Here is a 17,082-nt window from a genome sequence, read left to right on the forward strand (position 1 = left end):
TTGTCATCGGAAAATTCAGCTACTGGCATGTAAACATAAATTGATTGGTTAGCTGCATATAATGTGTTTTAAAGAATGAGAGAAACCTATTTATAAATCTACTTATATCTAATAGCCAAACCTTACTAATTTAAACAGAAGTTTAATGTGCCTGACCTTTTCGAAGGCTTGAATGATGTCCAGCATAACTGCCGAGCAGTATAGTTTGCTTTTGAAAGAGTAGGCAATAGTGTCGGTTAAGCGATAAATTTAGTGAATGGTGAAGTGCTTATTACGGAAGCCGAATTGAGTGTGAAGAATTGTTTTTATATTATTCCACTGTTTAACTATGTCAACATTTTACTAAAATACTAATTTCTAATAACAAATAATGATTGGTAACATGGATAAAATAAAAATATCTTTATGTATTGATATTCGATACACATTTTATACATTCATATACCTGAGTAATAATTAACAATATTATTATATTTTTACTTTAAACATTGATTATACAATAATAAAATTGTACATATTATTTTATTAAGTGTGAAGGTTTATGATATTATAAATTATAAATATTAATTCATATAAATAATTGGTTAAATAATATAAATAATTAGTGAAAATTTAAAATTTAATAGATGCGTTATTATTTGGTGTTGATACAATTTTTTGTTAATATTACCATAATAATGCTTATAGGTCTTTATTATTTTATATTAAATATCAAACATTATATTATGATGCATTATACATAAATTTGGTTAACAATTAATTTATTTGTAACTTAAATATTATTTCTATGTATTTTTTTTTCTATCTAGGATTAATAATTATTAATATTTAGTTCTCACTTTCTCACTGGCCTCCAGCCTATTACCAATTACCATAGTCATTTCGTAACCCCATATTTTTATACTTTGTATTTATACATCTCAGATCATTTATTTTATTTATTTTTATTATTTTTAAATTTGAATACATTTTATAGGTTTTAAATTAATTATTTTGTTAAATAAGTTTTAAATTACATCACATATTTTATTCTGATTTTTTTTTTGAGTTTGACATATTTATATTATTTTTTCCTAACGCACATACGCATCTTTTAAAGTTTTATTTTTTATAAACTTTATCAAGGATATATATATATTTAATATGTATGTATGTATTATTATAGTAAAATTTAAATACTTTAATAGTATTTTACACTATTACAATATTATAATAATATTTAAAAAAAAATGTTTATGTGACAATAATAATTATGGATATTAAAATGTTTAGAAAATATACTAAATACCGGTTCCTTTGTCTTTTTTTTTTTGAATAAATCCATTTGACAACAAGTGAATCATTAATAATTTAATTTAATTAACGAATTATGTTTTATTCAATATAAAGATTATATTCAATTGTTATTAAACAACAATCTTAACTTTTAAAAATTGACTACCTTAATTTTGTATAAAGTCAGCTATCCGTTTTTCCATACTTTCTATAGCTCTCTGTAGGATATACATATACATCAATGACTGTAATTTATCATTTAATGTTTTCTTTTAACTCCAATAGTATTGGCTTATTAGTAAACATTTTAGATTTTAAAAATCCCTACAAAAAGAAATCTAGTGGTGTTATATCAGGAGAACGTGGTAACTACTAGCAAAACAATATCACCATTGTTTGAAATTCGATATAAGTCGTAACAGAAAAAAACACGTTGATTCACAAGCCACGTGTCCATGATTAGGTACTGATATAATAAAACCAAACATTATAAACTTTAATCTGGCGACAAACTAGTTTATCTTATCTACTTTAGTACCTAACTCTAGCACTCTTTAAATCGTCAGAACCCACTGCCCCACTCTGTACAACGATTAAGTGTAAGACAGTAATCATAATTTATAGCTGAAATGTGCAAAATGCTATAACAACACCTAAAAGCATACAGCTCCTAAATTTAACTAAATTCACATATTTATGAACACTTTTTTTTTTAGTACTTTACCTGGCAAAACATTCTCTCGTTTATGGTTTGAATAAATTTAAATAAATCTTGTTGTAGTTGATAGTATTTTATTTCTTGGTTTTGTAAGTGATTTAAATATTTCTTAGTCTTTCTAATTCTTTTTTGGCTTCATTTTATTATACCTATACAAAACGTAATAATAAATAATTATTATTTAAAATTTGAAAAATAAAAAAAGTTAGGTAGCAAGGAATATAATGAATGGAAATTTTTATTGATACAAGAAACCACAAAAGTATGGAAAATCAATTAATTTGATAGGTTTTCAGAAACTCATTAATTATTATTTAAAATTATAAATAAATATAAAATATTAGTATGTTACAATACAGTACAGTGGTTTTCGAACTAAGTGCTGTAGCACATTGATGCGCTATGGTCTTTTGAACATTTTTTTTTTCATAAATGATCGATAGCATTGAATTGTGATGTTCAAAAGTAAATGCATTTAATCGTCATGCAGCTGCTATATTCTTGTACTAATAAATTAACAGTTTGTAAGAAGTAAGCGATTGAAATGAGTTATCTCAGATAATTACTGAAGTATAAAATGTATATTGTATAGATAATATTGTTAGTCCTATTACCTATAAATTATATTATGTGACTAATCAATATATTTGTTGCAGCCAAACTGTATGTTTATGCCGTAAATCGTAGTGTAGTTTGTCACATGATTCTATTGTAACAACATACAGGTATTATTTTCAAATGCATTTTTGATATTAATTTACTTATAATCATAATTACTACTATGGATAAGTTTGTAACTCGTTCTGATGATAACGATACTTCAGTTCATATTGGCGGACATTTTGTTGAATTTTAGGAGGGCTATAGCCTATAATAACCCAATGTATAGCGAACCAGAGGGAATTCATCCCCACAGCCTTTTTCAAAACGTAAGTATAGCATATTACTAATAAAAATAAGAATATGTTTAAGTTATAATAAAAAAAAAAACCCTAAATAATGTATATTTAAAAACAATTAATATTTTATTTTAATAAAAAAATAACAAATATCATTGCTATTAATATTTTTGGACGTATCTTTTTCAATATATAGTATAGAAATATTGCAGAACCTATCCTAAAACATCGATGTTCATAGCCAAGTTTTTATTTTTTTTTATTACACTAAAACTTTTTTTGCAATAAGTAGCCGAACTGATTGGCATCGTTAATGCTATTTTAAATAGTTTTTGTAAATTAGGGAATATTGTTTGATTTTGTTACAAAACTTTATTATAACATCTTTCATGTTAATATTCACATCAAAATCAATAAATTAATTCAGTCGGCCGCTGGTGGCGATGGATTTAATTCTTCTTAAACAAACACATGGCCATTATCAACGATTTTTTATGATATTTTATTAGTTATTTTGTTCTACGGTGTCTTCGAGATTAAACAGATCTTATTGCGTCTACACCCCACGGACTGTTTTCGTTCTCGAAAATAACTGGATGCACTTCGCACACCAAATATATCTTTATTGAATATTTGTCGATTCTTATGATATTTATACATCTGTTCAAAATACTCTTTAAAATCAAATTTTTTCAACAAGTCGTTTAAAGTATAGTGTTCAACGTAGAATGTAAATTAAATTCTGAAACTACTAATTATTACTCTCATGATATGAAAATTCATATTATATGATTTATGTAAATCCTTTTCAAATCTTAACCAATCTAATGTAAATAATAATTATTATGTATGAAAAAAAAAAACATTCAACAATACTAACCGAGATTTATTCGTAAGGAAAATTGTATATATTTTTGTAGAAATCTACGTATAATATGAATATTGAAGACACACGTATTATTTCAGAAGTCATATTATACGCCATATAAATTATTCTCAGAGATTTTAGCTTTTAAAGTTTCTATTGTTTAAATGTTTAAAATAATATTTTACATTGTCCCATATTAAGCCACGCGACAAAGAACGTACATATAATTTTGTCCACCGTCCAAAGTATATTCCATGAATATTGAAGAGCGTAGGCGTATACATATTATCTGTATGAGAATATACACCGATTTAATGTGAAATAAACACTAACGATTAAAGATAAACGTTTTAGCGTGGCATTTCGATTAAAATTACATATAATATGTACGAGTTTTATATATACCGCTAAAATTGCTATAATATATTAGGGTTTTACTTATCTGCTCTACGGGCCACACGCTCCCAGCTAATGATTTTATTTATTTTACGAGTTAACAAAATTATGACTACCTGTTTTACGCGTATTTATTTATTTTGTAGTTTCAAAGTAAAAATATAATTTTTTTTAAGGGTTTTTCATTGATGTTTTTTTACATTATAATTGTACTACAAATACATACTTTCAATCAGAACATTGAAGGATTGTTCGAAAATCATTATGATATAACACAATACTATATATACTCGTAGATGTGCATACCAGAAATCAAGCTTCCAAAAAGGAATTTATTAAATTTCGTTTGAGTTCTACAGACATCGTTCGTGTGTGTACAGACAATTCCGACGAAATGCCATAACAAGTGCCGATATTTAACAAGCCCCCGCACTCGTCGTATCCGTTTACAAACACGGCGATGACTGCTTTTAATTTATTTAGCATCGATATCTCAAACACAATCGTTCCAAAACGAGCTGAGCAAATCGATCGAAAACAGTGCTCACTGAACAGTGTACATCCGGTTTATATTCATTTATTTGTGCGAATGATACATATCGTGCGAGCAACGTGTGAACAAATCCGAACGTTACGCTTTGCGATAGTCGCGTAGGTACAATACGTAAGCATACAAAACTATTCACGCGTACACCTCGCAAATTAATTACACTGCACGGGCAACACAATATTTTTAACCGTCAAACCGTACCGTGTGTTTCTCACACATCAAATGTTTACGGCTGTCGAAATAAAACGTGCTTGCATTTCCGGTGGCCTTTACCGCGCGTTTTTTGACTGTAAATTTTCGATACTGGTAACATAATACTTAATAGTATGTGCTGCAGTAAGTGACAAACTATACATCCGTACCGACGGTAAGGAACAAAGGCGCTGCGCCGTGTTGTGCGATGTGCCCGTGATCGTATATGAAACCGATGCGAGTCGAATAAGCCATTGAAATATATAATACACATTAATAATGTTATGTGTATGCGTATTTGTTTAAACAAACACAAATACGTACATGCGAATAAAATCATTTGCATTTAGTCGTTCAGAACGTTATTATATGCAACCTGGATTACTATAATATATATGAAATATGAGAACGTAATACAACGATACTTCATATTATTCGAATGTTCAGTATTTGTAATAATAATTATATAAATGACAAAAAAATAAATAAATGTTTAAGTAAAAACGTATTTATGTATAACTTACATAATAAATTGCGTATCAAGTTTACAGTGTTGCTATACCAATGAGTGCGAGTGAATAAATCATTTTCCCAGAACGTGTTGTTGTAAAGATCGAAGAATCAAAATCCCATCCAAAAGTGTAATTATAAATTTCAACCTGCGTCAAAAATATTTACTCATGACTGTACTGCAAATTGCATTATTCAAAGCTAATCAATAGATAACTAACTGAAAAATAGTGGCTAATAAAAACTGTTCTATTGTAAATATTTAATTTACCGTTTACCGTGATACAATTTTCACGGAATCGTTCTAATCCTCAGTGTAATGTTTTATGTTATGTTTGACATCAAGTCGGAATATTATTTTTTATTAAATACATTTATTGAATTTGAATGGTGTTGATTAGTTAATTACGGTAGTTGGACCTACTTAAATACAATTTTTTTTTTATTATTTTCTAGAAGATTGATTCTTACTTTTATGTTCTTATGAGTATGTATATTCTTATTTCGAAGATCTGAATAATATGTTCAGCTAACCATTAAATTTAACTGACAGATCTTTTTTATATACTTGAAATAAGCCGTGCACTTATTGTTTTGTGTTTATTTTAATCAAAATATTCTAATTATATTACCAGCTTTCTTAGAAAAATATGATTTACACGTTTTCTTTTTTGAAGATCGAGTTCCATTATATAAATTTTACGACATAATAAAACCAGGAATTCTGCTCTGCTGTATAGGTATTGAATGTACTTCGATATTGAGAAGATCACTACTAGTTATACTTATAAATGGATGAATTAAATTTAAAAGTTGAATTCAATAAAATCAATTAAAACCGTCTGTCAACCAATATTTGTAAATAATACAAGTTATTTATTTTTCTATTAGTAAATAGTAGAATACATTTGGTTGAAGGTTAAACTAATTTTTGTCAACAATAAATCGCATACATTATATTATAATAATTATCATGAAAATATTTCATAGAGGTGACATTATGATTATTATTAATGACCGCTATTAATGTATACAGAACCCAGATTTAAAACAGATATATAAATGGGTCATTGTTCCTAATCCAAGCTGCAGTTACAACGGTCACCCAAACCAAAATATGATTTTGTTTATCGCACACCATACAGACTACCCTGAGACAATATTCAATAGAAAGTATGAGAGCATCTTTAATTTAACCATTATAGATATTGAATGTTTAGAAAATTTAGATTTAAGCTTATAAAATCATAAAATTATGCACTGTTTATTATTATTCATTATTTTAAGATAATTAAATCTACTTAAATTATAAATTATATATACATTGTACAATTGTTTATACTTTATGAATTATTCAGATATATATAGTACAATTTTTTGAATAGGTTCGTCGTATAGCAATCAAAACTCATGAACATTATTTTATAAGCTTCAACAAAATAACTAACTATTATTTTTCGTTTAAAACATATAATTTATAAAAAACCCTTGTATTAAATTTTCTAACCATAACTATTATAAATTTAAAATGTTAATTGTTTACTACAAGATAATCTGTGAAAATAAATAAAACTATTATAAAATCGATACATTTTCATCATTCTGCTCAGAATCTAAAACTAATTGAAGAACTACTATTACTTTCAGCAACAGTCATCAACTAAAACATTAAACGTTGAATTTATAGTAGATTTCGTATAAATACTTGTCATCACTCATCACAATATAACGCGGTGTATTAACTAATACTTTAGAGAAAGATTTTTTTTTACTACAAAAACATAAATCTTAAAACAGTCTTATATTTCAAGAATCATATTATTCATATTACATAAACAATATTCTAAACTATTAAACCCATTTTTAAAGTGAAGAGGCATGTTACATTTTGTAAAACCCTTAAAAATCTAAACAAACAATATTAAATGCTAAGATTTTGTCATGTTTAGGTATGTGAAACAAAGTGGACATGTTTTAATTAGTTAAGTTGAAACGAATTTAATTAATTTCCTCGTTTACTTAAAGTTTTAAGAAAAATATACTACTAAATGTATACTTTGCTATACCTGTAAAAATTGACTTGACTTCGACGACACTGCAACACGATATAGTGGTTTTATGTATATTATGTTTGTGTATACTCACATTACACATTTACACAATATAGTTTCGTAATAATGTATTCACATAATTTGCCAAATACTAACAAAGCCAGGAACTTTGATCCAAAATAGTAAAATATGCGTGTTTCGAGCTTATATCAATATTGATAATCATCATAACAATATACCAATATTCAAATTTTGATGTAACTGGTGCCAAATACTAATTACTCGCAATATTTATAAATTAAAATATGCAATATGAATTAATTGATTAAAATTATCTAATTTAACTCAATGATGGTATTGCTTACAGGTATAACGCGTTTATAAATAGTTATAAGTAATGGCAAACACGGTACCTATAAATACTTATTACGTGTATATTCGGCGAATTATAATTAAACTATAAATATTTGCACAACACTAATTATCTGCATCAAAGTTATTTAAATGTTTCAAAATTAAATCAATTCAAAAGATACATTATATTATGAGAAATGCTAATAAGTAAATAACTCACTATCTAATAACCAATATTAAATAAAATATAAATCGAGAATTGTAATTCACTCTGGTGGGTACGCTAAATAAACCTTAAGGCTGTATAGTGTAGTATACTAATTTCAAACACACCAAATGCTAGTGGCATGTATTTATAATTGGATACAAGGATTTGATCCACCATCCACATGAAAACATAGATAAACTCATAGTTGATTTTAAAACAATACAACGCTAAACGTTGAAAATAAATAAAGCTGTTATTTTGACAATTAATATATAATTCTTTTCGATAAAATATCAATTTCATCCAGTTAACAGTCCTATCAAAAGTTATTGAATGAATTAATATATAAATATATATGTGTGTGTGCATGTTATCTACACGTGTGACGTATTCTTTATTATACAATCATAATATTACATATTATAATGGAGTTAATGGAGGGTCTAAGTCAAAATTGAAACTTTATTAAAAATGTTATCCTACGGGTCACTTTACTTTGAATTACTTTAGCCCCCCTCTTCTAAAAATTCAAATTAATGTCGGCCTTTGCGTATGCAAAATTATTACATAACGGTTAACTGCGTTAATTATTAAAATAAATTAATGACGAATACAATTTAATATTTTACATGGAGAATACTTAACCATGTGCTGCAGCAACGCAAAACTGACTAATTTTACTCTCATGAGTAATTTATGATAAATAAAGGTTAGCGTATATGTTATATACGTAGGGAATTGTGATTTTACACTCCGTGGCTCACAGACTTAGTAAGTCAATAATATCAGTACGCATATACAAAGATAAAGAAGTTCTAATTCCCCGGATAGATAAGTATGTGGTGTTTTTTTTTTCAAATTTATTTATACAATAAGTGTGTCAACTCAAACATTTTTTAGAAATATTTTTTATTCTGGTTCAGATTTGCGAAATTATAATACATATTAGTAAAATAAAGTTGATAAGTTTTTTTTTTGTACGTTTTCGAAAAATCTAAACCATACATTATTTAATTTATTAAATAAATACACCACATTTTGATAAAACAAATTTTCTAGCAATTTATGTATAATTTAATGTAAATATCAGTTTATAAATCGACCGCCGAAAATCCGTTTCTGCGATTCATCCCATTCAATGCTGACACGACGCCAATTTTTAGCAGGATTTATGGTTTTGTATAATGACTGTTTTTGAAATTTGCCCTTAACACACAACAAATAAAATGTTTTGTATAAAAACTATACACACGATATTATTTATTCATTAAAAAAAGTACAGTATAGAACTAGATGAATCAAACATTTAGAGTAAATAAGCCCTCTATTTAAGTAAAAATTATAAATTTATATGATATCAAAATAATATTGCACGATATATATATTATTATTATTTAAAAGTAAATTAATTTAAAAAAAATACTCATAATATAATGTTCAATCATGAATATTAATATTAAATTGGACTATGATTTATTATGCGAACGACAGTTTTTTATCATTTTTAAGAAGTTTATGAAAATTAATAATTTATTATATTGTTGCTAATTGCAAATTGTTCTCGTTATTTCATAGATAAGTTCTTTTATAATATACATAGATTATATTATATATTTATATAAATTATACGCACTACAAGATTCATACTCGGGAAAACATATTTCTCTCTTCAGCATACACATTTTAAAAACTAAATTAACTTTTGATTTATAATAAGAACAACCGACCTTATTATTTCCCGTTTTAAATTCCAATACAATCTAAAGTGTTATCACAGTAATAATTTAAAATGTATAGGAGCGGTAGGGAAAAATGTGCAGAGAGATGAAATTATTTCGACGCATTTTGCTGAGAATTAATCGATTTGATTAAACCCGCCGCGGCTAACGTAAGTTCCAATGGAGGGTTGACGTGCAGCTATTTTATTCGATAGTACATAACATTAGATATGTTTCATTATAGCTACGGCATGATGGTATCGCTGCAGACGATGCATGAGCAGATTTTTTTTCTTTCCATTTTAAAGTCTATCATACCCCGAATGTATTACCTGATGACCACTTGATCAATATGCGAGTAAAACGTCCATTTTAATAATATTTGTTTACAATACACATACAGTACAATATTATGAATCTGTGCAGGTACTTACGGTTTAGTAGATATGTAGGTAAATCGTAAACCTACATATAGTGTCAATTAATTATTGCCAACATACACGATGACGTAAATTATAATAATTATTATTAATTTTATTGTGGTGACGAAGGGGAAGAAACTTAATTATTTTACCGGGTCCGCGAATGGTTTTGACGTTATGTCGACGGGAATCGGATGACCCTCTGGCACACCAGAAGTTAGTTCACTCATTGTTTTTGAAGTGCTATACACGAAAGTGCAAATCATGTCTCGCCTGTCGGTTGATACATCATCGAGACTGATCTGAGGACACTTGAAAACTCTGGGTCTCGTCTTCAGGATATTCGATCTTGCATCTGCTTTCTCTTTATCGTATTCAATCACTTTCTGTAAAATCGTACACATTTATAAACTACCATTTACAACGTCTAGATAATATATTATATTATATTTTGTATACGCATTATACATACGATCTTTTGTATGTTTTGAATTTAGACTGATCTCCGCATAGGTATTATAATATTATATATACGTACATACAACATTACATAGTACAGGTTAGCGCAAGAATAAATAACTATGCAGATAAAGATTGAATCCTATGCAAAAACGGTATAATATCTTATTATTTCATGATATAATACATCACAAAAACGCATTTATATAAATATAAAATAGATGCAACTAAAATATGTTTATTTTTACTTAAATATATTTTTCTCCTTTGGGTAGATAGGTTAAGTACAGTAAGAGTCTATGGAGTCTAAGACAATTGTTTCACTACTATCTCATATATTCTTTCTTGTTTAAATGATCATCTAATAACATTTTGTGGGCTACATATCTATTATTAGGACTATACTCGCGCAATGCCAATTCAGACTCATCTTGTAGGTACAGATTTAGAATCAGTGCGTTTTTTAGATAGCCGTTTATAATTTATACATTGAAAAAAATGATATAAAATGTTACTTTATGCAATAAATAATATACGCTGTATACGTAAAGTTAGTTTAGGTAAGTAAATATATTTACTTAATGAATAAAACCCAAATTTTCCTAATAATCTTAACCATAACAGATTTCGTTATTTCTCCAAGAATAAAAATAATAGATATTATATAGTTAAATATTATAAATAACATATATACATCATACTTAAGAATTATTGAGTTTTCTCAACAGATTCATTTTGAAGTAAATTATTTTTCCATACTTGATTTAATGTAATGTACCTATATATACCCACCTGTTCAATTCTGAAAAATTGCATATATCATCCTCGAATAGATGATACAAAAATTCAAAAGTGTACTATAAAATGGAATAGTAAAAAATAATTTCATTTAAACTACCTATGTATTTTTAAATGATATATAGTAAAACGAAAAAATTACAATTACGTCCTTAGAACCTACCTTAACATATATAATATGGGTCATATTACATTAAAATACGTTGTAATATTATATAATAATCATATATTATAATATTCGGCACTGAATTTAGAAATTTGGAGACTTCAAAAGACCCTTATATATTACTTATTAACTTTCTTAGGCCGGATATTTTAATTTTCATGGTATAATATTATTAATATACAATAAATTATCTGCGAAATTCGATGAAATTATGAAATTTATTTAATTTATAACACTCCGTGTTTATTTATGGTTACATTAATTTAAAACAACAAGAAAGATACAGTTAAAGAAACCATAAAGTTAATAATTCGAAGTGAATTCCATTCCCTCAAATAATTTACAGCCAAATCCAATAAAAATGTAATCACAGTAAATAATGCACTATATGACCCAACTATTACGAAGAATATAATATCGAAAATTACTTTAGACCGTGCGATATATCTTGTTTTATCTGTCTGTCTCACGCGACAAAATCATTCAATTTCTTAATCTGCAGACTATAACTCTATAATTGAACCTCAATGGAATTGTCACGGATTTTTAAAAATAAAATCAAATAACAATACGTTATCTCTATTTACTCAATGGTTTTTAAGAAAATAATCGTAATTTATAACTTTTCTAAATTGTAAAATAAAAGTTTCTAAACTCACTGAAAAAATTAAACTGCTTAAAACTTGTCTCAAAAAAAAAAAAAGAGAAAAAATGGGTTAAAATTAAAAGATGAATAAGTTCATAGAATAAATAGATAATATCTTAAAATTAATCTACATGGGAAAATTTCAAAGCATATAGTAAAATTCATAATATAATAAACCTTATTTCATACAAAATAACATAGTAATAGTAGTACAACATTTATAATTTTAAATAACTATATTTTCTTTAAATTAATACCCAAGTAAATTAACTTATTCATTAAAAATATATACGTAGATACAAATAATATAACCAGCTATTACACTAATCATAATTTATTGAGAATATAAGTTCGGATATCAATAACCAAAAGACATTAGTTATATAATATTGATTCAGTATATAAAATTCACATATTTTAAGTTAATGTGTATACCCACTAACCACATAAAGCTTTCACAGCTACCATTTCAGATATATTATACTAACGTATTATTTGAATCAATCATGAAAATCAGATATAGTCCTCGCTGCAACTTAATATGCTATTTAAATGAAAACTATTAAAGAGAAGTCTAAGACAATACTGCAACTCAATATTTAAAGTGCTCTAACGCAAGAATTAAAACTAATTAGTTTAATTATTAATAAGGCTATGAATTGTATGTACTGACTAATGAGGAAACACATTGAATAAAATTTACAAAGCTTTTTAAATTACCGTTAAACATTAATAAAAAAATCAAAAAATTCAAATATAATTATATATATAGAATTAACTAAAAGTCCAAAATATTTTTAAAATGACATCGTTTTTATAAAATTTTAATTTAAGTATATACTAAATATTTCAAGTTTCTAAAATTATTCATTTTTAAATTACTAAAAAAAAAAATTTTAAGAAATCATTTTGCATAAATATTTCTTTAAAATATTTGATAAAAAAATAACCTATTTCAAAATACGCAATAAGAATGCAAAATAAAAGTTTTGAATTTGAATTTAGTCTTACAATAATTAATCTTTGTAAGAAAAAATATATGTCTAAGCCAAAAAAATAAATTTGTATTCATTTAATTACAGCCCTATAGGCTATAACTAATCACACTTATTATTTATGAAAAACCACGTCAGGAAATGTGGACCAGATTCATTTCTGAATCATAATTTAATGGAACCAGACAGTATGAAATTAATTGTAATTAGGACTTAAAAATAGTGTAAATTTATATAATCAAATATTATGGCTTGTGTAAAAAGTAAAATTAACACTTGAGGAATTTAATTAGAAAAAGAGTTAATTTACAAATTAAAGAAACCCAATTGGCTATATACTGTAAGACGATAAATAGAAAACTAAGAAAATAATATAATATGATTGGATCTATAGTTATCGTGTAGGTTAGATAAATAGATAAGTATGTATAGATAGATAAAATAGATACGGACACTAAGGAGACGTGAGCTATCAGACAAAACCTAATAATTTCTTAATAATCGTAAGATAAAATAGGAAAAAAACAAAAAGATATTAAATAAAGTATTATCGGTGGTATTGAATAACCAAAATAGACAATTAATAATTAAGTACCTAACTCCAATAATTATACGACAGTAGTACGTAGTAAGTGCATTCCAGTCAAGTAATTTACCAGACAAATACGTTCCTCGTATTATTATAATTATTATATGTTTCGCATACCTCAGTGGGATAATGACTGGTGGGACGCTGATTGTTCAAAATGGGCTTCGGATGACAATCAAAATCAAAACGCAACCTTTTTGCATACGGTATCGGCTGGAGTGTCTCCACGTTACAAAACGACTGTGGTGCCAAAAAATTTGTATGTTCCACGCCGGCTTTGAATTCGTATCGGTTCCAGTCGAAAATCTGTTGTCTCTCCGCCAGGAAAGGCCACGTGAAATCCGAACGATTAGTCGTATCGAAAATCATCGGAAATCTGTACAAATAACTTAACACTAAAAAAATATAAATATAAATTACATTTTATTACACTGCATAATAATAAATTTAAGTTGTGTATGTCGTTTTCACAATACCAAACACACGTCAGTACGTCATAGAATCCGTCGCCAGCACGGCTCGATAAACAATGCTGTTGTTGTGCACCGTAAGTACACAATATTAATGATGGTTCTCAGTCGAGCTAGAATATACACTACCTACTTATTATATGACTCATCTTGTACACCGTAGTCAGTTTTACGATTTTCAGTAGGTTTTTTTTAAATATAATTATCTTTTCATCCGACTTAGTAGACACAGTTTCTTGTAACGGTATTTATTCGTTTATAAGACAAGCCAAATCCGCCACTTCAGTAGGTGAGAATGATTGAGAGAGTAATCGAAAAATCATACAACCAAAAGAATATTAAAATATTATTATGTTCATGCAAAAATGTATAAAATACATAAAAATGTTCTCTTGGAATCAACGGAGCGAAATTACAAACAAGACTAATATATAGCATGATTACGAAAAAGCGGTCCTTGGTTTTATATTTATTTTTTATGTATAGCACATCTTTTTTTTTTTTTTGGTAAAAATAGTTAATAATATCGAATTTAAAAAACAAATAAATATAAAACGTATTTTAACGATATTTTAATGAATATAGAAACCTTTTTTTACTAATTTTTTATCGAGTCAGGAACAATTTAATTAGAATCAAACAATACTCAGAAAACGTATCGTCTACAAATTTATAATCGCTAACATAACATCCCTTATTATTATTTTTTTCTTTGTATGTACAAAATACAATATTGTAAACATGTTTATTCATTTAAAGCGATTCTCGTGTACTCTTTTACTCAAAATTAATATAATATTATATTCGAATAATAGAACACTAATCACAAATAAAATATAAACATGTTTTCAAAATAAAAATATTATTACTTATGTGGTATAAACAGTAGTATAAAATAATAAACTATCATAAAATATTAACTTATTATATATGACTATTTATGCATTTAAATCATGATAAATTTCATAATATTTGGAACAGGAATAAAAAATGCTAAAAGAGTCTTATAACAACATCAAGTCACTGTTCTATAATAGAAAATTAAAAAAATTCAAATAGCTACAAAGCCATTACATTTTCCATTGTAATAATTTCATTTTTATCAATATTATATGTAAAAGATAACTCCGTAACATATTCAGGCTTAATGTTTATAGAAATACATTTACTTTAATGATGTATTTAAATCGAATTTTAAAAATTTACGTTTGCGTGCGTTTTGATTAACGTGCATTATTTTATATAAAAATTAAACTCTATACTTTATTTTATACGAGTTAACTCTAAAAACTTAATTATTTTAACAAATAGTATTGAAACTTGATGCTTGTTTAATAATTCATATCAAAAATTCTTATTTTCTAATTATTATTCTATTAAAAACATACCTTATTCAATATCAAAGTATTTACATAAATGCTTTTATCAAGATGAACTTTCTAAAACACATTGTTAAAATATTGCAAGTATACGTAAATTATATTATTACACCTAAACATCGAATAATTTACTGTAACATTTTTAACATAAACATTCTTGTATTGCTTTATATTATAAAATGTTATATCATGTAATATTCAATAATATTACAAAACCAATAAAATGTACTCAATAACCAAGTAATATACGTTTTCACTCACTCTATGCATTTTTAAAGTATAACTAATAAGTTAGATTAGTGGAATCTACAAGTTAATTACTATTAAAGCTTGATTTATTTGAGTCACTATATACATAAAATAAGCTCACATACAGGGGCTATAATTTATAATTTATAAATACATTTTGTGATTTTGTTTTTTGGTTTGTTTATTACCAACAGCTATTACGGTCACCATCAACATTGGGTTAATTGCTCGATATTTTATAAGACGTATACGATGCGTTTCAATAATACAATATTTTAATCACGCGGCGTTATAGATAGACAAATCACGTACATCAATCACTGTCATGAATCCATTTTCCGATAGAATTATTTTCTCACAAGTATGATATTTTTCTTTTATAATACATTTAAAATATACTTAATATATCAAAATACAATATAAATGAATCAATTTAAATTAATTAAAATAAAATTATAGCGTATTATTTTAATTATATTACAATTTATAATTGAATACAATTGTTGACGAATTAGAATGCAGTAGAACACATGTAACAGAATTAATTTAAGTCTTACCAACAATTTAATTGATTATTTTTTGGACATTGTCTGAATCTTTTACAGTTTTTTGAATGTTTGTTAAAAAGTTATCATCAATATTTCAAAATTGACAATAAATTAACATCAATGGCCATAACAATTCAAAACTGTTATTGCGATTTGTGGGATTTTGTTGGATAGATCATATATTTTTTTGGTTCATTTTATACTAAATATGTTAACTGACTTTACAAGGGTTAAAATTAATTTTTCCAACTTTTCCGTTTTGATTCAACTGAAATTTATAATACAAACTACGATAATTAATTTTATGATTTTTCACTTCTTAATTCTGAAAATATTTTTGACATAAACAGAAAAAAAAATAAACTGGAGACAAATTCAATGATTGCTGAAAAATAGATGTGAATCCAATATTTTTATTGGTTATCATCAATTATATGTGTTTACATCAAAACCATGTATGGAATTTAAAAAGCATGTCTTAAAAATAATAATCGATCATTGAAATTTATTGTCTCATAATATTTGATTTTAAGATTTGTTTTTGTTTTTATATATGTATATATTAATAAATAAATGTTATGCCTATTTCTACTAATTATAAAAGTTATATCATTATAATTTA

The 17,082-nt window shown here is 25.9% G+C and overlaps 1 protein-coding gene across 2 annotated transcripts; it reads right to left on the reverse strand.

Annotated features, from left to right (window-relative positions):
• Positions 1-9,107: 9,107 nt before the first annotated feature.
• Positions 9,108-14,355, reverse strand: LOC112597953. Of its 2 annotated transcripts, none has more exons than XM_025344216.1 (4): positions 14,291-14,355; positions 13,932-14,209; positions 10,314-10,547; positions 9,108-9,227 (listed from the first exon to the last, which is right to left on the reverse strand). In XM_025344216.1, the coding sequence occupies exons 2-4, from the start codon at positions 14,181-14,183 to the stop codon at positions 9,108-9,110; spliced, it is 606 nt and encodes a 201-aa protein (XP_025200001.1). In that variant the 5' UTR covers positions 14,184-14,209; positions 14,291-14,355. The 2 variants fall into 2 exon arrangements, with proteins under 2 accessions (XP_025200001.1, XP_025200002.1); XM_025344217.1 differs by having other exon boundaries at positions 13,932-14,190; positions 14,245-14,330.
• Between the last annotated feature and the right edge of the window lie 2,727 nt (positions 14,356-17,082).

The sequence above is a fragment of the Melanaphis sacchari genome, unplaced genomic scaffold (assembly GCF_002803265.2).
Source record: "Melanaphis sacchari strain LSU unplaced genomic scaffold, SCAv2.0 Contig44_pilon_pilon, whole genome shotgun sequence".
NCBI lineage: Eukaryota > Metazoa > Arthropoda > Insecta > Hemiptera > Aphididae > Melanaphis > Melanaphis sacchari.